The sequence below is a fragment of the Salminus brasiliensis genome, chromosome 10 (genome assembly GCF_030463535.1).
Source record: "Salminus brasiliensis chromosome 10, fSalBra1.hap2, whole genome shotgun sequence".
Classification (NCBI taxonomy): Eukaryota; Metazoa; Chordata; class Actinopteri; order Characiformes; family Bryconidae; genus Salminus; species Salminus brasiliensis.
Window position 1 is genome coordinate 30,592,498 of NC_132887.1, and position 27,284 is coordinate 30,619,781.

The 27,284-nt window shown below is 40.0% G+C and overlaps 1 protein-coding gene across 6 annotated transcripts in view; it reads right to left on the bottom strand.

Annotated features, from left to right (window-relative positions):
* The window catches only part of LOC140564380 (ryanodine receptor 3-like), a 232,948-nt gene that overhangs the window by 41,383 nt on the left and 164,281 nt on the right, over window positions 1-27,284 (bottom strand). For all 6 annotated transcript variants that reach the window (XM_072689791.1, XM_072689790.1, XM_072689788.1 and 3 more), the window contains exons 46-68: window positions 26,968-27,088; window positions 20,422-20,591; window positions 16,253-16,473; window positions 16,053-16,143; window positions 15,328-15,468; window positions 14,856-15,019; window positions 13,069-13,147; window positions 11,849-11,938; window positions 11,607-11,753; window positions 10,548-10,610; window positions 9,627-9,702; window positions 9,274-9,397; window positions 8,483-8,598; window positions 8,286-8,353; window positions 8,058-8,179; window positions 6,537-6,586; window positions 6,381-6,441; window positions 4,906-5,144; window positions 4,267-4,348; window positions 2,368-2,498; window positions 1,722-2,045; window positions 1,300-1,540; window positions 325-412 (exon numbers count right to left, since the gene is read on the bottom strand). In XM_072689791.1, the coding sequence (XP_072545892.1) occupies window positions 325-412; window positions 1,300-1,540; window positions 1,722-2,045; window positions 2,368-2,498; window positions 4,267-4,348; window positions 4,906-5,144; window positions 6,381-6,441; window positions 6,537-6,586; window positions 8,058-8,179; window positions 8,286-8,353; window positions 8,483-8,598; window positions 9,274-9,397; window positions 9,627-9,702; window positions 10,548-10,610; window positions 11,607-11,753; window positions 11,849-11,938; window positions 13,069-13,147; window positions 14,856-15,019; window positions 15,328-15,468; window positions 16,053-16,143; window positions 16,253-16,473; window positions 20,422-20,591; window positions 26,968-27,088 (3,009 nt within the window). The remainder of the gene's footprint in view (window positions 1-324; window positions 413-1,299; window positions 1,541-1,721; window positions 2,046-2,367; window positions 2,499-4,266; window positions 4,349-4,905; window positions 5,145-6,380; window positions 6,442-6,536; window positions 6,587-8,057; window positions 8,180-8,285; window positions 8,354-8,482; window positions 8,599-9,273; window positions 9,398-9,626; window positions 9,703-10,547; window positions 10,611-11,606; window positions 11,754-11,848; window positions 11,939-13,068; window positions 13,148-14,855; window positions 15,020-15,327; window positions 15,469-16,052; window positions 16,144-16,252; window positions 16,474-20,421; window positions 20,592-26,967; window positions 27,089-27,284) is intronic.

The following is a 27,284-nucleotide window of genomic DNA, read 5'->3' on the forward strand; positions in this document are numbered from 1 at the left end:
AAAGCATCCATTGTTAGCGTTCTAATGCTGTTACAGTAATTACCATAATAAAAGTCACATTAAATGAGGCTTGCTGCATTTTGTGGTAGAACACCACGCTGCAGCAGCCCAAGGCCATCAAAACAAAGGATATTGCTTTGGCCATTGTGCACTAAAAACAAACAGAGGCACTGAGCTGACTTGATTTAAATGTGCTTATGATTTCCACATGAGTAAAATACATTACATCAGCACAATTACTGACAACTGTTTTAACGTAACATGTTAAATTCATGTAGGAAACACGTGCACATTTGAATCAAGTCAGTTCATGCTGAAGCTTACATGTGACTTGCACCAGAGGATGAAGATCTCTGCCACCATCCTGAAGAGCTCATTGGAGTCAGGATCAGGCTCTTTCAGCCACCGCGACCTGGAGAGGAAGCAGAGCAGGTTCTCTAAACTCACTAGCTAAATATACAGCTTTTCTTTTTTAATGTTTTTAGTTTGTGAGCCCCATATACAGCATCCCACTCACAGTAGAGGTGTAGGAAAATATTAATATACTCAAGTATCACAATACTATGCTTCCCAATACTGTATTGATTCTCAAAAACACAAAATTGATTCTTTATTGTATAGTTTACATGCAATACTTTATGCCAGACAGTGGTTTCTGTGTGTTGTGTTTAAACCCAGACTGCTATATAAGTACTTTTTAGCCATCAGACATTTCCATAAAAATGTAAACATGTTTTTATACCATGACAGTCTTCATAAAATCTAATAAAAAAAGCCTTGCTTACAACTTCGTAACCCCTGCATCAGGTTCTTTTCCAATACACAGCCCTAGTCCACCTATATCTGCTGCTTTGTCACAGCAATGGTAAATGGTCTATGTTTGATTTGGTTTCCTGGTACAACCTGGGTTTTAAGTCAGTCTAAATGACTAAAATAAGACCTTATCTTTACACTGTATTTAGGTGTATTGTGGCTGTTATGCTAGCTTCTTTAGGAATTTGACAGGGATTTTTTTGTATTAGTATTGACTGGTTTGACATAATTAGGAGCCCCTATTACATTCTCATGTGTGTTTTAGCAAAGCTGCTAAAAAAAAAAAAAAAAAAAAAAAAAAAAAAAAACTAAACAAATTGAAACTAAAATGGAATGAAAATGTTGTGAATGCGCATGTGTTACTGCAACTATTTTCTTCTAAAATCAGGGGGCATCTAAAGGTGTCTTTTATTAAAAAAAATTCTGGCCCACAGTTTGCCTGGTGAGTAATCCAAAAATGTATTGACCCGTATATAAATGTGTTACCTGTTGTTGTCCACATAGCGGATTAGCATAGGGTAGAAGGCATACAGATCCCTACATAGCACAGCAAACTCGTCCAGGATCAGTAGCTCCGCCTCCTGGGTGTCACCCTTGCTGTCAGCCTTCAGAAGCTCCTCCTCTGCCACCACCTTCACAGTCTTTTTCTTTAGCTTCTCCAGTGTGGGGAGGAAGTGCGTCTTCAAAAGGTCAGCTCTGGCCTTGCTGATGATTGGCTGGGCATACACTATAAAAGGTGGTACAGAAGGAAGTACTGAAGCTACATGGCTAAGTAGTTATGGAAGCAAATGTACACCATTTAGCAAACTGCATCTCTAAATCATCACACTAAAAAGCAAAATCAATCATTAATAAAAATAAATTGCAAGATACTGTAAATCAAAACAAACCCTAGCCTTCAAATGTACCTGCAATCCTCTTCATCCAGGAGGCCTCGTCGATGCCCAGATTGCTGTTCAGAATCTTGAGGATGTTCCCCAGTATGACACTGAGGTGTTCGGAGGTGACTGTAGTGCTGCAGACCGTCGCTGCACTCTTTGGCTGGTTCTCTGGGCCTCTCTCCCACCAGTAGGATAAATAGTTGCACAGCATGGGCAACACCACCTCAATGACGTGTGGCATCTCAGTGTAGCGAGCTCCAGACTCAGACATGTCATTAATGTCCTTCATCAGGCAGTCCAGCCGAGGCACCTCTGGACACATCTCTTCTACAGTGTCCGGCATGCCTAAGACTGAGGAGAGGGAAATTAATAGGTTGAAGAAGATCACATGTGGACACACGGACCAACAGAAATTATTCAAACTGGCATATACTCTTTACATTGACTTCCATTAAAGGTTAAGAACATCTTTTCCATATCATGTAATGCTGCCATTACAGAGATATGAGGATTTTGCGTGACAGCGACAACTGTTTTTGGCTGCGTCTCAAAAAGTCAAATTGGGAACAGTAACAATGAATAAGAGGTGACAGATATTGCTCCAGTGGTGGCACTTATTTACTCAGTATTGATTGGCTAATCAGACAGTACTGTAAAAGAGGCTGACACTCACTGGCTCGTTCTCGTGCTGTCTTGGTGTTGAAGACAGAGCAGGGGTTGTGCGTATTGAGGTGCGGCTCCAAAAAGGCTACAGGCATGGCTCCTGCCAGGGTGGCCAAACACTCCCCCAGAGCTGGAAGCTGTCTAAAGTAAAACCCAACAAAAAAAAGGAGATTTCAGATTTCTGTCAGCTGAAGTTTATTAGAATGGAAAGGGAGGAGATATTTCATATTTTTTGCATAATACTAGTTGTTCCTTGGTAGCTTAAATTCTTTAAAGGTGAATGACTTACAAGTGCATACAGTGGTAACCTCAAAAGAGGAAATAACCACACTCTTTTTGACAAGTTTTGACTCTTTTTTTTTTGAAGTTTTGTAATGTCATCAATGACATACACTGGATCAGTCTGAAACTATCTGGCTAAAACAGTTATCTGGCCAAAGTAATAGACTGCTGATTTGTAATGGTAGTAAAAGTAATAGCCAAAGTAATAGACTGCTGATGTGTAACCAGAGCTGAACTATCTGTTCTGTCTATGGTCATATAAAGTATATATACAGAGTATGCACTTTATTTACTGAAGTAATATTCTTTTCCTCTATACATATTTATATATATACTCTACTCTTTTCCTACTATATATATTTATAATTTGCAACCAGAGTCTGTGAAGTGGAGACCAGAGGTGGAGCCAGACTTGCCTACTCATTTGGCTAGACGCGCCTCCTTTTCTCAGACCAAGCCTCTGAGACCGCCATTGAGCTTCCAGCACAGCCTAATGGCTTCTGTATGGGGCACTTTTCATTGAACAGTAAATACTCCATAGCACACCCAGCTGTTGGTCCCTGATCATGTTGTTTTGATTGGTAAAGATCTCACTGTTCAGACTGTAAGTGATGCTCAGTCACTCAAACAGAAATCAACATTACACAGAAATAGTGAGCATCAGGATATCCACATTTTAATAAGCTAATCATGATTTCTACTGGGTCTCCAGTAATGCAGTAGAGTGGTATAAATGATCATTTGATTATGGTCACATTCTTAAAATCACTTTATTACTCCTGTTCAGAGCATAAAAATATTCAGCTTCAAGTGATATAACTAAAATGGATCACAAGTTATACGATCACGAGTTAAAACATCACAAAATGACAGAAATTCAAGAATGTACAGGCTTGAATAACGAGACGAACTCAACGTTAAACCAACAGTGGAAAAAATGAACTTGAAGGGAGCAAGATTAGAGGTAATTTCTCATCATGTTTTCACATTTTATTAAGAACCGCTTTAGATTTCTAGCAAATTACAATACCGAAGCTCCTACTGTCCAGTTTAACCCAGAGCTGCAACGGCTTGGGTTGTACTAGTAGACGAACACGAGGTGAAACATTCAGTGGAAAAGAAACCCAAGTGAACTTGAAGGAAGTGAGATTAGAGTTTTTACAATATCGTACATATACAAATCGTTTCACATTTATATAAAATTATGTCTCCGGAGCTCAGCTGTTTTCTCTGTTTGCCGCTGATACAAAGTGAAGCTCCTATGGTCCAGTTTAACCCCCAAGTGGCTGCTGTGAGAGGGTCAGAATGCACCAATGACCATTAAAAGAAAAAATAATTATGTTTTAAACAGTATTTGGGGAAAAGAAAAGTGCGAGCCCAGACCGAGCACAAATACTACCCAGAAGGTGTAACGAGGCTAACATTAGCTGTCTGGCTAACAACTAATTAGATTACACAATCCATGTTTTTCTACAGTCATTGCTGAAAACAGACTACTTTTTAAAAGACACTTGTTAACAACTAGTTAAATACTGTTAATACTGTTTTCAGATTCTGTTGACAATGCAAAGATCCACCCCTTTCAGTGTTATATAGGGATTAAGGGTATGGAGGTTAAAGTGCTCACCTCTCAACATAGATATTCTTTCCAGTTCCCAATGAATATAGACTGGTCAGGATTCGATAGCAGGATACCTGGACATCATCCACTAAAAATACAAAGAGGAAAAAAAAAAATATAAGAACTGTAGATTTGTAGATATATATATGCATGCTAACTCATTAATTGTTATCTTAGTATTATATACAGTGTGTTTGGTTTGAGACAGGTGTAATAACCAAATTCACATCAGCTCCACTTTTACTCTGCGAGGCAATTTTATGTGATTTAAGACTCTTAGAAGCAACAGAATTAACACAGGACATTTACTTTAAAGAATCAAACGAGAGAGCAAAATGCTGAAAAACTGCTAACTAAACGTTCTGCTGCCGTCTGCAGCTTGCCAAAGCTTGAATAACCAGTCAACATAGGATCTCCCCATAACGAAGAGGAATTTCCTGGCACGCTGTAGCCTCCCTTCCGCTTTCAAGACACAGATATGGGACAGAGAGGTGTGCTTCACAGTTGTGTGATTTCTCAGATGTGATTAATAGCTTTAGCCTCTCGTCTCAAGCCTAGGCTTTTGATCACCTTGTGATGAAACATAGTGTGAAACATAGTTGTAATAGTGTTCAGCTGTTTGAGCAACTTGAGAGCTTTACTCACGTAGCAGGTCCACTCCAAACTGATGCTCAGTGATGTGCTCGAACAAGGCAGTAAGGATGGGCAGCAGGGCCACTGTGGTGTAGTTGATGTTCTGAGACACACCCTTCATCTGGCTGCGGGAGTGTGTGAACTTCCCCAGCTTCAGATTCTCCAGGGTCTTCTCCAGATCCTCTGCTGCGTTCTCAAAGAACGTCCTCAAACCCGCCTTCACCAGCTCAGAGCCTGACTTCATCACTGTTCTGGAGGAGACAGAAAGGAAGGGTATTATGGCTAAGTGTGATGGCAACTGCATAAGTGCTGTTCATAATCAATGGACGGAGACCGTGGCAAACACAGCAGGAGAATAGTACAGTTCTACTTCACATGGTATCACTTCAAATGTATCAAGTTCTGTGAGAAGCGCTTATGACTGAGGACCACAAGTAACTGTGTGACTGATTTATCTTTAATGTACTCAAGAAAAATAGGCTTCTGAAAATGGGTTTGTTTCATAACGATAGTTTGAAGAGTTGTTTTGGTGATATATAGAACCCTTTTTCCACCAATGCAAGAAAACTAAGCAGGCAAAGTAGTTTTATACAGCCCCTTGAGAATGCAGAAATTTAAGGCAAATGAAGAAAATGAAGTCATGCATTCACAATTCCAGACCCAGATCCAGGCCCCTCTCTACAGGTACGAGGTGTAATTCCCTTTAACTCCTCTTCACTCCATACAAAAAGGGGTTTACAATTTTAACAAGTGAAAGAAGCATGTGGACTGAGGCGGCACGGGTGACACAGTTCTGGCGAGAGGTCTCAGTGCAACTACACCAAACTAACACTGCACAGGTAGCAGTATTCCAGCCCAGAGCAACAATAATAGACACATTACTCTCCATATTAAGTAAGTGTCAGTGTACCATCAACATGTGTAATTAGGTGCTCACTTGTAATGGGGATTGAACCCAGGCCGCCGTGTTGAAAGGCCAACACTCTACTAAGGGCCAATAAACCCACCCGGGATCACTCTCATGACCTGGCAGATATGAACACGGCAGACCGACCAACTTAAAAGGGGTAGAAAATGAAGAAGGGGTGGGAAAAGAAAGTGGATTACACCAAACAGTGTGAAAAAAGTTGTCAGGGAAGAGCGCTAACCACCTTGAAAGCTGCAATAAAGACAAAAACTAAAGACAGAATGATTTCCCAAAGGAAATAAGAAAAAAAGAAATTAAGAATAACAGGGAAATCAGAGACTTCTGTACCTGTATGCAAGCTCAGAATATGTCAAAAGATCCAGCAGTGAGCAACTGAATCTGAGAGTTTATATAGCCCTTCGCTCAGATGTTGGGCGTTGGACTTGATTAATGGCTGCCTTGACTCTAGACCCTCCCCCTGGTGACGGGAGGAGGCCCCGACCTGGAGCTACCCGTTACAACATGACTCTGAAGCTATTAAAACATTACATAATGTTGCTTTAAGTAAAATCTGATGTACCTGGTATCCAGTGTATGAGCCAGGATATGAAGACAGCTCACTATTGTGGCAGAGTCACTACCTGAAACCAAATAATAGAGAGACGGTGTCAGGGAGGTTATGTACATTCAGCCAGTAAAACCCCGTAGTGAGACAGCGATAGAAAGAACCTCTTACCAAAGAGAGAAATCCTGTGTCTGACAAGAGCTGCCAGCTTACAGAAAAGACTGAAGAAGGAAAAGGGAATAGATGAGGAAAAACAGACGGAGGGGTTAATGAGGAAAATGAGTGGGAACAGTATTAGTGCGAGGAAAGTCAAACAGAGGCGTTATGAATATTTCATAGAAACTACGTGGCACTGCACAATTATGGGAAGTAGTCTTTCCTTTCCATTTGATATCCCATTATCGCTGAGCTTATTCCACAGCTCGCCCTTTAAGCCACATTAAAAATGTTGTTTTTAAGGATGTCAAGATTTACATTCACATTTGTAGCATTTGGCTGATGCTTTTATCCACTTAAAGTAGGAGTGTCTTATTGGTACAGTGTGAGGCCTTGAACCCCACACTGTAAAACAAATTGTTTTTTAAACTCAAAATACTGCAATTAATCAAGGATTCTTTGTAGTCAACCTATTGCTAATACCAAACCGGCTTACAATTATTTGTTCATCCCATGCTCTGTTATGAAATATAAAATTGATCCTATACAACGTTTATGGAGCTTGGCAGACACTGTGGCAGACACAGTGACCTACAGTCTAATCACGTTACAAAGGTAGTCTGATAATCTTGGAGTCTTAACAAACAATGGATGCTGGATGGTGGGCAGCGGTGTTACTCACTACACCAAACCAACCACTGAACACACTCCTATATGTAGTACATGTTGAGACATGGTGTGTGTTCCATAAAAAGTGTATCGGTAACACTGTGGATCGTGTTTTTAGACTGTAGATTGTACAGCATAGTGGGTAACACCACTGCCACTGTTAGATTTCCTGCCGAGCAAGTACATCATTCTTTACCAATTGCAAAACTGATAACTATGTATTACCTTATGATAAGAGCATAAATCAATTTTGGATAAAAGCCAAATTTGGTCATAAATGTCAAAAAATCTAGGCTACTCCCTCCACCCTTTAAAACACACCTAAGTTGGTTTCACAAATTAACCTTAGTAAGGGAGAGTGACTGCGAAAGCAGCCATTCTTTTCACCTCCCATGTGAGGAGCAGTGGCGTTATATGCTGTGCTATACTATTATTTTTGAAGTTTTATAATTTGTATTGCTTTATGGTTTATTTTTGAAAATAACAATTGATACAGACTGTACACTGGACTATAGCTACAGTAAGAGTTAAGCCACAGAGTGGCCACACCTAACAAACAAAGCTCAAGCATTGTGCTCAGCATGTGTAGAATGTCTTCAGGCCTGCTTGAAAACCATCTCTGCTCTCCATGAGGCTGACTGAAAGGATGCAGAGTGTATGTATGTATGTATGTATGTATGGACAAACTAGAGAGGAGGAATTCCTTATCATGTTATAATCACTGGATTTTCACACTACTATTCTACTAACTAATCTGGAAAATAGTAAAAATAAGTAAAACCCCTCTGGGAGTAGATGTGCTCATATGTTATCATATTGCATATTTATTATCTATTTATAACACTGTAAAAGCCCTGCTAAAACAACCTGGTGACCATCTCCTTTTCCTTGTTGGAGGCATAGCCACTGCTGCTCAGGTTCTTGCTGGGCGAGGAGAGGAAGTAGAGAGAGTGGTTCTTGAAGTACTGGTCTATAAGAGGCAGAAGCACCTATAAGGAGGGATGGCACAAAAAAGGGGATAGAGGGAAGTTAGTAAAACAGAATGTTCTTGAGAAATAGAGTAATAAGAGTAATCCGTGGTGCATTGTTGCAGACCTTGGCAAAAAACTTTATTTCTTGCTCGTGAGGTGACCGGTCATTCTTTCCACTGGAGGCCATAGCCTCTGAAAAAGGGGAAAAAAGACACTAAATGGTGGAGTTTAATATTTGTCTACTGTCAAAAGCAAAAGACACAATTCTTTTCATTATAATTTTTAATATTAAAAATCACTGCCTTGATCAGGGTTATTTACCCAGGTGTGCGATAAACTCCTGTGCAGAGTCCACATATTTGAGCAGCTTCTTCAGGAATTTATAGGCAAACCTTTTCTCCATCGAGGAAGAGTCCTGTTCCATGTCTTTCAAACCCCTGGCAATGGACAAAAAGACTTTCCTCACAAGGAACTAACCACAAACACAGACCAGATGTACAAACGAGCTCAGACAATACCAGAAATTTGACCTCAATACCGGTACCAACTGTAGAATCGAGAAACCTATTGTTGTGCTTATGTAAAGAGCCCATATCCTATATTTTGAGCATTTTTGTCCTGAGGTATATGAGTCACATTAACTATGGCAAACGGCACAAAGATACAACAACTAATTTTTAATACCCTGGTGAAGTAATGGTAGACAACTGACAACTGTTTTAGTCACATAATACAGTGTATCCTAACCACCAAGACTGACATCATTTAGACACTGATGCTTTGAATTTTTTATTTTATTGTTTTATTGAAGTTTTTTTCACAAACTTAAACTTTGCTGGGCTGGATTTGCGAAGCAGGGGATAAGAACTCTACAAAATCATCCAGCCTTGTAATATCTCTTTTCATTTTTTGTGCAGTCCTCCCACACCGTGTGCAATCCTCTAAATCCTCTAAATTCATCTGCATATACACGTACATGGCCCATAAAGTATGTGTTTAGTCTTTTGTGCCTGTTTGCATGCTGTATTTATAAAAGATTAATATAAAACATTTTAGGGTAATACAAGTATAAATATGAAAAAGTGAATGACACACATACACACACAAACTACCTGGTAATAGCATAGCCGTTAATCTGCAGAAAGCGGAACAAGTCCTGTGCTTTCTCTCGGTCTCTAGCTTTCTCTTTGGCTGTAAGGGTGTCATATGGCACCAACAAAGGATGTGTTCCTCCACCTAGACCAACACAAACATATCATTATACAGTTACAGTGTGTGATCACCTGATTATTAGTCTTTATGGTAGTTAGCTCTGTGGTTATTTCCATAGCATTCTGACTCAACAGAGTAAATAAAAGTCTCAAGAGTTCTCAAACGTTTTACTTGTTGATTTCTGTGGTTAAAAAGAGATTCCACTGTGTTTATGTGTATGTTGGTGTGCTTGTATGTGTGGAGAAAAGGTCACCTTTCACTGCTAGGTCACTCTTTTTCTTCTTGGCCCAAATATTGTGGTAGTTTTCAGCCAGCACCTCCACCATGGCCTGATTTAGACAACACAAAAAACTCAATGCAGACAAAAGAAAATCAGTGTAAAATGGGGACATCATCCCCAAATACGGGGAACTGTCATTTCAAGAGCACTGGGTGCTCTCCGTGGTGCTGAAGTCATTAGCATGTGCAGATGTTCAGAATGGAATTCGGAATCGCTACAGGCTTATTATTTCGGCGAAACAATAAAAGACAAGCAAAGAAAATATTTGTCTGTTCATTTAGCCTTGTGCAAAAGTTTAGACACCCCATTTTTTTCTGTGGACTTTCTAAGCATGGTACTGTGTAATTACCATTTTTATGTGAAATTAAGCTAATGAATAGTAATTATGTATTAAAACGTGGAGACTGATGTTCTCTACACAGCATGCATACTTACTTGACCACACATGTCCAATATAACTGATATTTGCTTGCCTAAAATATAGTAGTATATGTGTCAATATACAATCACAGCTTAAAAACAATGAGACACATTCAGTGCCCAGAGAAAACTCCAAAACAACCTTGTTTCAGAAGTCAAAATCTGCTTTGATCTAAGCAACACTTCAAAGCCTACTGACTTAACATTTTAATTCCCAGAGCAATACCATGATCAGAAGACTCTGGGAGGAACGTCAGCTTTGCAGCATAAATACGTAGATTTAAAAGGTTTCCTTTGACAAAATATTACAATTGGTCCATTTAAACAACAATGGTGTTCTGGGCCGGGTTTCTCCAAAGATTGTACCACAAAGACAAATGACCATCACAATCAGCATTCTCTCTGACAGTTACGATCATCTTAACATTAAGATGCTTTTGGGAAACTGGGCCAAGTTCAGTCAGCAAGACCCACCTGCAGTTCTCGGGACAGAAGGACATTACTCATGTCTACTGGGCTTGGGTTGAAGCCACTACCCTGTGAACACAAAACAGAACATTTATAGATATCAAAACACAAATGAATGGACCAATAGAACCGCTCTGAAATAACCTGGATTCCATTAAAAGTTGTAAAGCTGTAGTTGTTATTTTTGAGATCCAAGTTTTTTACATATTAGAGACTTATATAAGTGTGTTTTGTCTGTAAAAACATCATGTAGCATTAGAATGATGAGAACATTTTAAAGTAAACATATACCACATGGACAAAAGTATTGGGACACCTGCATATTCATTATTTCAAGGGTATAAAAGGGTATGAAAAAAGGAGTTAATCCTGCTTTTTCTGGGTTAACTGTTTCTACTGTTGTGAGATTTTGGAGCATTGCTATGAGGATTTGATTGCTTTCAGCGAACAAGAACGTTAGTGAGGTCAGGACGTTGGATGATCTCTGAGCTTATCCCAAAAGTACTGGATTGGGCAACCTTCATTCCACTGCTTTACAGCTCAATGCTGGTGGACTTTATATCCCTCTAACCCACGCCTGGCATTAGACATGGTGCCAACAGGATCATGTTTATCTTCTCCAGAGAGTCCTATTCTATTGACAGTACTATCCTACAGGGACTAGACAAGCTGTGTGTATAAATTTGGAATTTATATGAGCAATAGTAGAAGGGGTGAAGGGGTGTCCACAATTTTATTATTTTTTTGTAACTGAGTGTCTTGCTATCCCTTTCTGCTGTGACACTGAGAATTTCCCCACTGTGGGACTAATAAAGGATTATCTTATCTTATCTTATCTTATCTTAAATATCTGGACATATAGTGTAAGTACAATAAAGTAATATTTTTTCAAAAGCCGTTGAGGTAGTAGGAAGAACGTGAGTTTGATTCCAGATCCAGATCTATAAGGCAGGGTAGCTAATCAGTATGTATTTCATGATTAAATTAATCGCATGAATGAGCAGGTGCACAGATCATCCTATGCTCAGTGCGTGTATATGGTGCTCCTGTAGATGTTTTGCTCACCTGAGAGACCTGGGAGATTTTGCGCAATTTCTCATTCTCCCGCTGCTGAAACATGGTCTCTCCCTCTTTGGTCCTGTCAATATTCCAGCCCATGGCTAGCATGCTCTTTAAAGAGTCCTTCACTGGCAAGCGGTAAACTTCCTTTTCCTGACGAAGAAAAGCCAGAAGCACAAACATAAACACAAACACACATATACACATATCACAGTCACATGACACAGCAATACACTGCTTTTTTATACCTTCTCTGTGAGTGACTTGAACGATCTCAGCATGGGGTGAGTCTTTGCTTTCTCGTCAACGGCATCTGCGTACTTCCAGCCCAGAATGACCTGCAAAGGAGATAAAACAAGTCAACTTACATGCAGATCTTTTTCAACCATTTTTTGATGGTACAATTTGTGTCTGGCAGGTGTCCTTTACATCACATCTAAATTTAACAAGGATCAATTGAAATGCTCTAAAATAACCTGGAATATTGTTTTAAAGTTACTGTTTCTGAGATCCAAGGTTTTTGCACTTTGGAGTCTCGAAGCCAAGTGTTTTTTTGTCTGTAAAAACTATGTAGCATTAACATAAATGCAAAACAAACATGTACGATATGGACAAAAGTTCTCGGACACATGCTTGATTGCACAAAGCGCACAGACGAACTGGCGGTGATTGGATTACCGTTTTTATCAAGATATAAATCTCACAGAACTAAAAGCTTTTTACAATGAAGAACTAAAAAACCCTTAGCTGGCAACATAAAAGTGTTTACAAGCTGTGATACTATCAAAGGGGATGTTACTATGAACTACCCAATCTTTAATTGTATTTATTTATTTTGAAACTGTAAATATTTTACATAATAATATCTTAAAGTGTTAAGAGCATCATGCCTTTTGGAAAAAATCATGTCATCTTTTACTCTCTAGCACAGTGATATGTTTTGTCCAAGGGTGTTCAAATTTCGGAATGTCACTTAAACTGAATGATGAAGTTCATTTTAACTGCTTGGCCAAACAAACCCTAATCAATAACTAATCAATCACCAAGTAATCGTTACATTACTTGGCTACTATTTTTACCGATAGTGACAGCCCTGATTGCCCAAAGTGTTTATATAGTACCTGTGTAGTGCATATGCTACTGCTTTTGTAGACTGTAAAACAATATAACTTCATTCTAAAATTTACTACACAGTGAGCAATCGTTTTGTTATGCAGCCCTAAATTACTACAGCAGGTACGAGCGCTTCATCATTAGGCCTCCAGCAGCCCACTGCAAATCCAAAATCCAAATGTAAACCTCTAAAGCTTTCAAAAACACAGCACGGCCTAATCCTTCACAGCCTTCAACTGGCTTGTCACTGAACTGTCATTAATGATGAGAGAAATAAAGACGTCAGTGCATTTCACAGCTCATTTGCCAGCAATTGAGGCCCAGTGGCTTCATCGGTGGAGTGCTGTAATCCTACCTTCTCAGCGGACCATTTGTCATGGGAGTGCTCAGCGTACTTGTTAGCGATGTACTCCAGCTTCTCCGGGAGAGAAATGCTGTAAAATAGAAAAGTGTCTTACTACAAATGTTTTACTACAAAGGCCTGATGAGAGATGACCGGTCTGGCAGTGCTTTCTTATTATTATGAATAATGAACCTGGGAAACAGATAAACTTTGATTTCTGTGTCAATCTGCACCCAAAAAATACTGTAATAAAGCATTTACATGTTTTGGATTTGATGTCACATCTATCAGACTACATCTCTCACCTACCTTCTCCTCACACAGACATACCCTGATCTGATCTTCACAGTTCAGAGCCGGCGCAGATATATTTGAATGGGTCAGTACCTCTTTGGCAAGTATCACAGCTCATAAATGTTTTGTAGAAGCAAAGCTTAGTCTTTTCGTTCTTGTTTGAATGTTTTTCACCCATTCTTTCTTGTCAAAGGCTTCCGTTCTGTACATCTTGCTTCGTTAGATGTTTCTTGTCTGAGATCTTGGTAATAGTGATCTGTGAGCTTAAATCTCTTGGGATGCCCAAACTTTTGCATGGTCCTCCTGTCCATTTGTCAACATTTTACAAAGCAAAAATAATCCAAGAATATTTTGGAGGCATTTTATGCCTGTTGGAGTTCATTTCTCTAATCTTCTACTCACTTAAGATGATTAAGACAATAACAAGACTACAATAACAAGGGGGGGGTAAACTTTTGCAGGCATTGTATGTTTAGTAGGGATCTCTATACTGGACTAAATCACCAAATGACTCAAAGTTACAAGTGCAGTTAGCAGTGTTTAAGAGGTGTGTTTAAGCAGGAAAATCAGCAAAATCCAGAAATGGAGTTCCACACCCCTGACTTACAGGAAGCCAGCAAAGATCATTATTAGAGTCATTTACTTACTGCTCTCACAGCAACAGTTGTTGCTGGGTTTGTGCTGAAGCATGTGTAGCACTTTGACATCAAAGATTTTTAGGTAGCTGAAACTGCTGAGAATTTCAAGGCATGGCAGACTATCTCAGACATATCTCAGTCTGAAAAAGGCCTCAGACTAGAGAGGGTTAAAGCAGCATTATGTGAGAACTGGTATTTCTTGCTCTTGGGCTCCCCCTGCAGTTGGGAAGTGGAATTCATGCTTTGAGACTCCACTATAGGACAAGCTGAGGAACAGTACTATTGCTGAAAGAACTGAAGCAGTAAGGTAATATTACAGGATTTACACAAACAAAGGTTATGCAGAGTTAAGCAGTTCCTGCGAGTGTGATCTTGTACAAATGCTACATAATGCTGCTTTAAACTAAGCCGTATTATCTCTTTCTTTCAGCAGGTTCTTGGTACTTCTTGGACTTTCTAAGAGATGGTGTAACACATTTAAAAAATAAGAGTGATTCCTTGGGAAAAGGTGGAAAAATAGCACTTTTTGTCTGTCACTTCATGGATGTGTCTCTCTGTCTCTCTGTATTTTTAGTTTAAATGTCATTTTTTGTTGAGGATTTTCTGTGTGTGACTTGCTGATAAACTCATTTTCCCCTTTTTAGATACTGTGAAAGAATATATCTGCTGTAAATTGCAGTTGAAACAATGTTAAAATGCTTGGCCGATGTAAAATACATAATAAACCAGTCATTCCTAAAAAGCTTAAATCAATAAAACTGGACTGAGTGTCCTAAAAGCCTCTTTTCCCAAGGCTTGTAATATAATACAAGCACAAACATGCATGCACACACACACAAACACACACACACTCTTTGTATCTCTCACTTGGTGGTGCTGATGGGTCTGGGGTCAAAGTTGCCTTGAGCGTCCACTGAGACAGGTTTCTCCAGTGTTGTGCTTAGAGAGGAGTCCACGTAGTCCGGTGGCAAAGCTCCAGCTATAGCACTCAGACACGGCATGGCCATCTTAAACAGCTCCTGCTCGTACTTCTGCACACCACACACACAAACACTGATGAATTAAATTTTTAAATGACAATTTGTGTATAAAATGTGTGTGTTTTAGCTGAAAATGTGTCATTCTGGTTTGGTCGGTTTTATGTAACATTCTTGGTAAATAGGTGACCCTGAATAGTAGCCTGAACTGAGGTATGAAGAAAGGTGATTTAGGCCTCAGCACAGACAACATACTAGATGTTTAACTCACACTGTATATCAATAAACTTCATCTTCAGCAATAAAACACAAACTATAACAACCTATGCTTCAGGAACCAGGAGACAGAGGACAAGCTTTACCTTTTGCGAGAGTGAATCAAAGATGCCCCAGAAAATCTTCTTGGTGAGCAGCAACTCCTCCTCAGAGGCCATTCCATAACTGCCCCAACCAGAAGGCAGGCAGTAATACTTCCAGTTCTGTTCGTAGTGGTTGGTCAAAAGCTGTGGAGAAAAGAGTCTTGTTATGTAGGTGAACAACAGATGCCATGTTTTCTGAAGGGCTGCTGAACATCTCAGTCTGCATGTTTCATTCATAACATCTGTACGTCTTCATAATCTTCCACTTTTCCAGTCCACTTTTTTAAGCCATGTTCACAGAGCATCCACAGATAAATGGATGTCTATGGCAACTCCTTTAAGCATTGTTAAGTTTCAGTTTTTTAAACAGCTTTAAAATCATTTTATTTTAGTCATGATTAGGACTAAAGACAAGAAATCGAATTCTTTTAAATTGACTATAATAACATTGTATAATATATAATTTTTATATATAATTTTATTTTTTTATGTGTGTTTTATGGTATTTTTTTACATTCTCCTAGCACCCAGCCAATTTCAAACCTGTGAAGTGCTGAAAACCTTCTGAATGGTGATTTTATAAACATAATAGGGTTCTGATAAGAAAATGAGAGAAATGGAGGATAATAACCGAACAGTAAGAGGTACACAGACAGAAAACCACGAAAGGAGAAGTCAGTAGCAAACCATGCACAGAAAAATGACTGTTCTATCGCGTGGAACATTACCTTTAGGGGCATCTTGCAGTACTCAGACAGCAAAGGCACGTCAAATACTAGTCGACGCAACAACTGCTGAAGCATGGATGGCCTCAAGTACCTGTAGACACAAACCACACCACATACTGAAAACCAAACTAACAGAAGAACCTTAATTCATCTAGAACAGCCAAAGCTGCCTCCCAGTTGTAAAACGCTAACTGTCTCACTTGCAGACGGCCAGCAGACACTCCTCGATGGCGTCTCTCTGGGCCTTGGTGAGTGAGGAGCCCTTGGACAGGCGGTAAATGGTGTGGAGGGTGGAGTCGATGAGTGCTGCGTGGTGCTCTGTACTGGCAAAGTGAGGGGCGCAGCGGGTCAGCAGTGGCAGCATGGCAGAACCGATGTAACGGTTCATTGCCAGAGCTGTCTCAGTGGTCCTCAGTGCGTCCTACAGAGAAATTAATCAGAAGTTAGAAGGAACAAAAGGAATAGTTTGGCAGGGATCAAATGGTGCAACTGTCTGAGCCCTATCCTTGAAAGACTCTGAATTTAATTCCCGGCAATGCTATATTAATCTATGACTGGCTAGGATGGACCTTCCTCTCCACTCATCACTTAGAGCAATGGTATTGAGGGCATCTGCTTGCTGATATAGCAGAATTGGCAGTTAGCGTACTCCTACAAGTGTGTTCAGCTGTCTAACAATATTAGGTTAGTGGCAGTTTGAAAAGGTGCAGTTGGCTGGCTTCACCAGTCCCTGCAGAGTCTTTACCCTCCCAGTGCTGCTGGCATTGTGTGAGATTGGGGTACTGGAATCATTCAAAATGCATGACTTAATTGTCAGGCACTTTCCAAAGTCTTTGAGTAATCTTAATTAAGCATGGAAATGTAGTTGTTGAAGCTGTCAGGTGTTCATGCTTGCTTGCACCTTTTGTCCAGTTCAACCACCATAGACACCTTTGGGGATCCTTCAAAAAAAAAGAGTGTCGGAAGAGGACAGATGTTATTGTGCTATTTTTTAAACTTGTCAAATAGTCATTTCTTCTAGGTTACAGTGATCTGTAGGGAGGTTGAGACTGTTTTATGGAGATTTGGGTTCTACCTATCCATTTTTTTGTCAAATATATCATTAAAAAGGGTTTAATATGTTTGGGTATGATTAATGAACAGATGTTGTTAAGTAGTGCTATAATGGGAAACACAGGGATGCAAAGGCCCAGAATCTTAGATAACTTCCATGAACTCATGAAAATTCAGGTGAAAATTATGAAAAAAAAAATTATAACAATAATAATAATAAATTACTACTGTTTTCTGTGACATAAACTTTGACCTTGTTATCCAAGTCAACCATGTAGCTCCAGAGAACTAAAGAGTAAAATTTCAGACATCAAACCTCCACATTAGAGCATTTAGTAAGCCAGAGCTAATAATTGTTATAGTCTGAGCTAGAGACCTGTGAGGTAAATGGTACTTGTAGGTAGGTTATTTAATATTATGATGACAGATATATAATATAAACATTATATAGTATATAAACACTAGAAATGAAGTGACTTAAAAGACTGTGACTCCAAAAAGATATATATTGACCATATATTGACCATTATTAATAATAACAGAACAAGTGGAACCTGAGCTTGAATCTGAGTCCTGTGTTAATAAAGTGAGAGATTTAGCTGCTTGTGCAGTTTGTGCTGGTTAAATTCTGGGTTTATTTATCCAAAAGGAAACCAGCTACTGTCTGAATGGTTCACTGCACTCTAAGTACCAATAATACACGACATATAAACAGCTTGTGACATATCAACCTTGCTTTTCTACAGTGTTACTAATATTAGATTTAGAGCGTGTTGATCTGAAAAGTCCCATTATCTAAGATCAAGTAACTGCAGTTGTCTGCAGTGTTATGGTGTTAGCCTGCTAATTTGTAGAGCGGACTGAGCGTGCTGACCTTCCTCAGTTAAGGCTAATATTTTGAGCCCTGGCACAAGCCTTACAAGAGCAATCAAACAACATTTATCTATAAAAAGCTGCTGGCATGTCAGAGAGTACCACAAGGTCAGAGAGTGGGAAAAGTGAAAATACACACACACACACACACACACACACACACACACTGGCGTGGGTTACGCGTCAGATCACATTTCCCTTCACCTCTCCTGTTGCGTGGGAATCAACCAGACTTTTATTCAATAACTGCCATATTAAGCCAGACTATGTGATCTTTAGTGCTCTTCAGCTGACATCAAAGTGCTGCTCCTCTTCTGGAAATCGCGGCAGCTGCAGGACACACAGTTATTCTTAGCCGTTAACACGTTACCGCTAGCTGTTTGTGCTAAAGGCTTGCATAAGACACGTCCACAGCAAGCTGAGACAGAGCTATTCTAGACCTCATCAGGCACAGCGGCTCAACAGGGAATCACCATGAGGGCCCACGTGTGAAACCTCAAATAACAAAATGTCAAATGTCTCCTACCTCAAACTCCAACAATTTAGCCTAAAATGACATTTAGTGGAAAACAGGAAATTGCTGCTGTTGAGTCATTTCAGTGCTCTCAGAATTCACAGGTGAGCTCAGTATTAAAAGTCAGGTATTCTGTATTTTATAAAGCAACCCGAGTGAAGAAAGGTGCTTTATACGTTAATATTTATGTATTCACTTATTTACTTAGATATGTATAGACTTACGCAGACAAAAATATGTAGACGCATGACAATCACACTCAAATCACACTCCAAAATCATCAGTCAATAATGTTAAACTGCCCTCTAGTTCACAACTATAACAACCTCCACTCTTCTAAAAAGACATACACAGATATTATTTGGAGTATGTCTATAGGAACCTGAGCCCATTCACTTAAAAGAGCATGTATGAGGTCAGACAACTGATGCTGAAAGAGAAGTCTGGCTCACAGTAGGCAATCCACTTCACTGCAAAAATGTTCAATTGGGTTGAGGTCATGGCTCAAGCACTGGAAACCACTGGTGTTTCCCCACACCAAACATGGACCTCGCTTTGCGCACTCTGGAACAGTCAGGCTGGAACAGGAACCTCTGTAGATCGATGCCACACAGCTGGAAGTATATTACTATCTAAAATGTCTTTGAAACATGTAGAATTCAAATTTCACTGGACTAAAACTACAGGGCTTAAGCCTTAGCCCATTCGTCCTCCTCCTCCAAACTCTACTGGAGTCCATATTTGTACATTAGACTGCCAGATAGTAAAGGGTGCTTGTTCACTTCAGAGAACACGTTTCCACTGCTCCAGTGGCAGCATACCTTACACCACTCCAGCTAATGCTTGGCACTGTGCAGTGATATGGAAGGGAATTCCATGGGAACTCATTTAATGAAGCTCCTGACTCACAGTTCTTCTGCTGATGTTGCTTCCAGCAGCAGTTTGGATCTTTGGAACTGGTTAGGATAGGCAGTTTTTTTTGTTGCTACTCGATTCAGCGCTCTTGCTGTTTGTTCATGTGCTTTGGAGCTGAGCTGGTGATGCTAATTGATGCTTCTATTTCACAATAGCATTTACAGTTGACTGAATAATATTTGAACAAACCCATGCCAATAGTGCTTTCTAGCTCTGACACCTATCATTCAGCAGTTTCACTGGGCACAGCAAAAAGGGCGCTAAATGTAGCTTCATACCTGGAAAGATCCAGGAAGGTGGTGAAGTGGCAGCTACCTTGGAAACATTAGATTACCTCCAACACAGTAGGAGGTGATTGATGGACTGCAGCATTTTCATCTTCACTTGAAACATGACTAAATCATCTCTGACTCATCTTTTCAGTTACATAGAGTACTAATTATGCCTCTTTGAAGTTACATGTTTCCTGTGTTCTGAGGTTAGATAAAGCTGATGAGCAACAAGGTTTATTTCCAGAGTGTTTTGTGCTCATCTTCCTAAAGGGAGACAATAAGTGCTCTAACTAGCATCCTAGCAGTCCCCTTTGTCAGCGGTGAATCATACGACATAAGCAAAACACCATTAGAAGAAATCGAATGTAGTTTTTTTGCAAAGAATCAAAAGTGCCAAATCCATACAACACACTGATAAATTCTCAATGTAGTAAGCATAGCAGTGTCCCAAGGATCAAATTAGATGCTACTTTGCCATGATTTGATTTCTCTACAATTAAAGCCATGCTGCATTTTTGTATTACAAGGTAATTAACACTGTTTTTGAAAGGAAATAATAAGTATCTGTGGGATAAGCTCCATAAAAGTACTGAAAGTCAGTAAGTCAGGGCTGCAGAAAGAGGGCCCTTCAGGCATGAGGTGTATTATCACAGTGCTGTATATCATCACTCTGGGTGATGATATACAGCGACTGTGTTATGCGCTGAGGTAACTCTGGGTGTGCGTCCTTCACAAAGCTCACCATATCCATGGAGGCAGCGGCCCGCAGGTCAGGCAAGAAGCCCACCTCCAGCAGATGCAGGAGGAAGCTCTGGTCCTCTATGCCATAGACCCGGTCCAGAAACAGCACCATGGGTGCCTTGTGGTCCGGGCAGAAACACGCAGACATGTCGGGCTCGGTCACGCTACCGTCTGAGAGAGAGAGAGAGAGAGAAATAGAGTTTGCTTAAAGGGTGTTTTTGTCACATTACTGGAATTTCCAACTTCTATATGATATTTTAAAAAGTATCAATGTTCAGTTCTATTTTCAGCACCACTGGAAGGGGAGGATCTCCAGTATTTGCCTTTGAGTTTAAACAAAGAGTGAACATATCAAACTGTGTGTGTGTGTGTGTGTGTGTGTGTGTGTGTATTAATTTACCTATAGGTTTCCTGCATTCCTGTATGGAGGTATATGTATATATATATTGTTTTGATAATGAAAAGTTGTTACATAATGCATAAATTGGTGCATGGTTCCTTATTACTGGTGTTTATCAAATTGAAGGACAACCTGCAGCAATATAACGTTTGTATCTCGAGAGCCTTGTAAGACACTGAAGTTAAAGATAAAAACTATATTTTTTATTATTATTATTATTATTATTAGTAGTAGTAGTAGTAGTAGTAATCATCAGGGAAATTATCTTTATATTCTAATAGCACTTTTATTTGATATGATGTTCTGACACGTAAAACCATAAAATTCAAAGAGGGTGTACTTTGTGTTTCACATGAATGTATGTCACATAGATAAAAACAGTAGTAACTTCAGGTATCAGTTGCGTGATCTCAATTACTTAAATATTCACTTCGCAGACAATCTTTTATTGGCAAAATGCAAGAACTAGAACTAGTGCTGGACCATATGACGATATCAATATGGTGATATGGTGATAACAATATGTTTTTTAAGCATATGGAAGACACTGTTAGTGCTAATAAACACTGATCAACTGCAGGTTTCATTACAAACATTGTAATTAGACTGGTTTAATTTGATGAAGTGCAGCAGATGCTGAAATTACTCTATTCAGTATGGGGGAAAGTATATGAATAGTAGTATATAAGAATCTGTCGCTACTGATGTATTTGTACTTAAATATTGTGATATAGTATTTTTATCATATCGCCTAGCACTACCTAGAACCTACTACAACCATTATTATCCTGTATTATCTCTGTATTGCCCAGTGTATTGTATTGTATACGTTGCTGCCTCATGACTAGCATGCTGTATCATGACTAGCATGTGGTTGATGTGTTCACTTGCAGTTAACATATTATCTTATCGCTAAAGAAAGATGTTAGATGCTCTTATAAACTACAAATTTAAACACTCATTTATTACAGTTAATCACTTCTTATTTTTTGTATTAAAAATGCATCCCCTTTGTAGTAATCTTCACCCTCAAATTAAAAATAAAAATCTGAAATTTCATTTCAGCTCATCCTGGAATGCACCTAAGGGTTCCTGTACTACAGTGAGAAAAACAGCAATATTGTGTAAAACTGTTTAAACTGTGTAATCTACTCCTTTAGCAAACAACAGGAACATGCGATTGCTCACGCACAGTTGTACGCACAGGGCATAAGCTCTCAGTGTGTTGATTTAAGCAATTTAGGACTGGCTCCCCACACTCTCTGGCATGCGTGGATGAACGGCTTGGTTCCTGGCCAGGCGTCAGTTCTCATTGTGAAGCAGCTGTGCGTTCATAGGGGTTCACCCAGACAAAATAAAAAGACATTAAGGGGAACTGCACTCCGAGCAGCTTTACACAAAGTGATGAGAGGGTGAAGGAATATAGGGCAGCAGCAGGGGGACATCATCTGACTCCAGCCAACACAAGCTTTCCATTCCTAAAACCATCGACAGACTCTAAAGAACAGTAAATGCATCACCTGGCCAGAACTCTACACCTGATGTGTTCAATGCCTGTCCTCAGAGACCATCAACCAGAGCACACACTTATTCTGTTTCAACTGCAGTCACACCTGACCCAGCTAATCAAAAACTTTTCAGGAGATACAGAACTGTACCCGGAGGAGTTGATGGACAAGCTCCTGTTCTATTTTGCTGGCTGCTCTGTTACTATATTGCTCTATATGAATGTCACTGAACTGATAAGACCACAGTGATTTTTTTGCGGGTTCTTATGTGAAGTAGAGATGTTAAGCTGGTTTTCATATTGTCAATTGGCTAATTAGCTAAGATTAGCTAGCTACCTAATGCTAATCAATGGGTCGTTAGTATTAGGGTCACTGTAGTCTGCGTTTTAGGATAGTAGTAAAAAAAAGGCAGTCAAATTTGAATCAGGTTAACATGAATCTAATTTTAATTATTTTCTAATGTTATGGAAAACATTATGTAGTAGAAAACTTGTTAAAAGGATTCTTTTGACCTCAAGGTTGGCAGTCCTATAAGGATGTGACATAATGCGAAAAACTTTGCATACCACTACTAAAATTAGGACTAACATCAGTACAAATAATAATACCAATCTAAATTTTTATCTAGCAATTTATTAATCTAGCAAATCCATCAATTACCATATAATTGTACCTAATGCATGGAATACTACCATCTACAGTATACTGGAGTTAAAGTATGTTTACCAAACAGAAGCCTGTCAGCGCAGAGTGGTAGAACACACACATTTCCCTGAAATCTCTCTCAGCTGCCCATCGTGTCTGATGATGGCACTTACTCCAGGGATAGGGAGTGGGAATGGGTGGGGGGGAGTTAATGGCAATTAGCGCTGATGCCATTTCATGTGACTATTAAGGCCGATTCTAGAGCCACACCATCGACCACAGTTGGAGCAAGTGTACCCTAAAGTTAGGGTGATACCAGCTGCCCGCTGGTGTTGTTGGGCCCCATCTTACAGTCCTCCTATGCAGAAAGATGGTGTTTATTTGTTCTGCTGCCTTGATACAGATGGTTAGCCAGGTTGACCTGTTAAGTGCTAGGGCCTCAAGATGGCTTAGGCATTCGAACCATGTCTATTCTATAGCTCAACTAGTTCCTTACAGTCATGTGCGGATATTATTCACAGCATTTTTATTTATAGCATCCTCTGCCTTCTCTGACAAAAAGTACCAACAGGGTCTGTATATTTTATAGATACTCTTTTACAGATTGCCAAACTGTCGTTTTCCAATTAAGACAAACTCAATTCAAAACACATCATGACAACCATCTGGTTCTCTCAAAATGAAAGCTTATGACAGCAAAGACACCTGCTCACGAGTAGTGGATTTGAACTCTTTCTACAGCTTTTCAGCAGTAATTGTCGCTGCAGTGCATCTGAGGTGTGTGCGTGTGCATGAGGCAGTGAGAGAGAGAGAAAGTGTCCTCAAAGGAGATGAAAATTTAGGCCAAGCAACTGAATTCGCTCAATAAATCCCACTCTCTTTTGAACTCTGCAGATGTGTGACAGTGAGAAGATTGGCAGATATACACTATCTGGACTAAAGTATTGAGGCGCCCACACATTACACCTACAGGAGCTTTTATGACATCCCAAGCTAAATCCATAGGCTTTTATATAAAGTGGATCCCCCCTTAGCAGCTCTAACAGCAGGTTTGGAGCTCTGCAGTTGCTGAGACAGCAGAGCGTTGGCAGCTTTTCTGCACTATGCTCCTCAGCACTCAGCGACCCCGCTCTGTAACTTTAGCCAGTCTGCCACTTTGTGGCTAAGTTGCTATGGTTCCTAAACTCTTCCACTCTTCTGCTGATTGTGGAAATTTCACAAACAGACTTCTTGCAACAGTGGCTTCCTATTCAAGTACAATGCTGGAAGTCAGTGAGCTCTTTGAGACTGCATGGCTAGGTGCTTTATTTCTATACACCTGTGGCAACGGAACTGAATGGGACAACAGAATTTAATGATTAAAACATGTGCCCCAATACTTCTGTCCTTATAGTGCACAGATATCGTCATATACAAACATTTGGACACTCATGTATAAATGACATTGTGTTGATTTTCTAAAAGAATATACAGTGGGGACAAAAAGTATTTAGTCACCAATTGTGCAAGTTCTCTCACTTAAAAAAAATGACAGAGGCCTGTAATTGACATCATAGGTAGACCTCAACTATGAGAGACAAAATCACATTGTCTGATTTTTAAAGAATTTATTTGCAAATAATGGTGGAAAATAAGTATTTGGTCACCTACAAACAAGCAAGATTTCTGGCTGTCACAGACCTGTAACTTCTTTTTTAAGAGGCTCTCTGTCCTCCACTCATTACCTGTATTAATGGCACCTGTTTGAACTCGTGAACAGTATAAAAGACACCTGTCCACAACCTCAAACAGTCACACTCCAAACTCCACTATGGTGAAGACCAAAGAGCTGTCGAAGGACACCAGAAACAAAATTGTAGACCTGCACCAGGCTGGGAAGACTGAATCTGCATTAGGCAAACAGCCTGGTGTGAAGAAATCTACTATGGGACCAATAATCAGAAAATGGGAGACCTACAAGACCACTGCTAATCTCCCTCAATCAGGGGCTCCACGCAAGATCTCAGCCCGTGGGATCAAAATGATCACAAGAACGGTGAGCAAAAATCCCAGAACCACACGGGGGGACCTAGTGAATGACCTGCAGAAAGCTGGGACCAACGTTACAAAGGCTACCGTCACTAACACACTACGCCGCCAGGGACTCAGATCTTGCAGTGCCAGACGTGTTCCCCTGCTTAAGCCAGTACATATCCGGGTGCGTCTGAAGTTTGCTAGAGAGCATTTGGATGTTCCGGAAGAGTATTGGGAGAATGTCTTATGGTCAGATGAAACCAAAGTAGAACTGTTTGGTGGAGGAGAGTGAATGCTGAGTTGCATCCAAAGAACACCATACCAACTGTGAAGCATGGGGGTGGCAACATCATGCTTTGGGGCGGTTTCTCTGCAAAGGGACTAGGACGACTGGTCCGTGTACATGAAAGAATGAATGGGGCCATGTATTGTGAGATTTTGAGTGCAAACCTCCTTCCATCAGCAAGGGCATTGAAGATGAAACATGGCTGGGTCTTTCAGCATGACAGTGATCCCAAGCACACTGCCAGGGCAACAAAGGAGTGGCTTCATAAGAAGGTCCTGGAGTGGCCTAGCCAGTCTCCAGATCTCAACCCCATAGAAAACCTTTGGAGGGAGTTGAAAGTCTGCGTTGCCCGCCGACAGCCCCAAAACATCACTGCTCTAGAGGAGATCTGCATGGAGGAATGGGTCAACATACCAGCAACGGTGTGTGCCAACCTTGTGAAGACTTACAGAAAACGTTTGACCTCTGTCATTGCCAACAAAGGATATATAACAAAGTATTGAGATGAACTTTTGTTATTGACCAAATACTTATTTTCCACCATTATTTGCAAATAAATTCTTTAAAAATCAGACAATGTGATTTTCTGAATTTTTTTCTCATTTTGTCTCTCATAGTTAAGGTCTACCTATGATGTCAATTACAGGCCTCTCTCATCTTTTTAAGTGGGAGAACTTGCACAATGGGTGACTGACTAAATACTTTTTTTCCTCACTGTATAAAATGTACCATAGCAGCTCTACCTTACTGTATGTTTGTTTTTTTTCCATATGTTAAATGATCAGGATCCCCTGATCACTGATTTAAGGACAGAGACCAACTGACTAAATCAGTAGAATCTGGTGTGCTGCAACCTTATGGATAACACTGAGCGCCTCTGCCGTAGAGGATGTGTACTTAAAGGAAAAGTTCATCTTGATTCATATTTTAGCCCTTTAGTACATATTGGGCATTAGCCAATTTATAGGCACCTCAGACTCAGTTTGCTTAATTTGTTAAATGTCATTGCTATTTAATGGCAAAATACATGTTACACACACTGTACACACACTTCAAATGGCAAACATGTTATAATGATGTTGTTGACACCTCAGGGTTCCACTTCTGTCAGCCAAGAACAGAAAGCTGAGGCTGCAGTGGGACCAGCTCATCTAAACTAGACAGCTGAAGGCCGAAAAAAAAACAGCATGGTCTGATGAATCTTGATTCTAGCTGAGACACACAGATGGCAGGGTCAGAATTTAGCGCAAACAGCATGCATCCATGGACCCAACCTGCCTTGTGTCAACTGTACAGGCTGCTGGAGATGCTGTTATGGTGTGGGGAATACTCTGGCACACTCTGGGCCATTTAATAGCATTCAATGCTTAAATGCCACCGCCTTCATGTACTTGACAATGAGTTCTGAAGTGTTCTTCAGTGGCGTTCCCAGTCACTGGATCTGAATCCAACAGATCACCTTTGGAATGTGGTAAATCGAGACACTTGCAGGACAGTGCTCCTTAAAGATCTGCAGGAATTGTGGGACGAAATCAGGTCAACATAGACCAGAATCGAGCAAATCAGGTCAACATAGATTGTGGCCTTCAGAAATTGAAATGATACCTAAAGCTCAAAACATGTCTGGTTTAGATATCTATGATTGATTCCATATTCTCCAACACGCTCCAAGACACTGAAGGCCAGCCTCCATACCTTTATTTGCGACAGGCATTCTCAGTGGAATGCTAATAATGCCAACCAGGTCTTCAGTGGGAACCAGAGAGCGCAGAATAGCACGGATTCGCAGAGCCTCCCCTTTGCCCTTATTGATTAGCTGTGTGAAAGAAAACATTCGGTTATGTGTGCAGTTTAATATTATAACCTCAAATTATTGATTTTACATTACTTATTAGTTTTACACCAGTTATTTCTCACAGTGGGTAAATAGTGGGTAAAAGGGTAAATAGCAGAGGAGCTATATTTTACATTAGATTTGAATATCATGTCTTTTTCATGTCATTTTAGGGTGA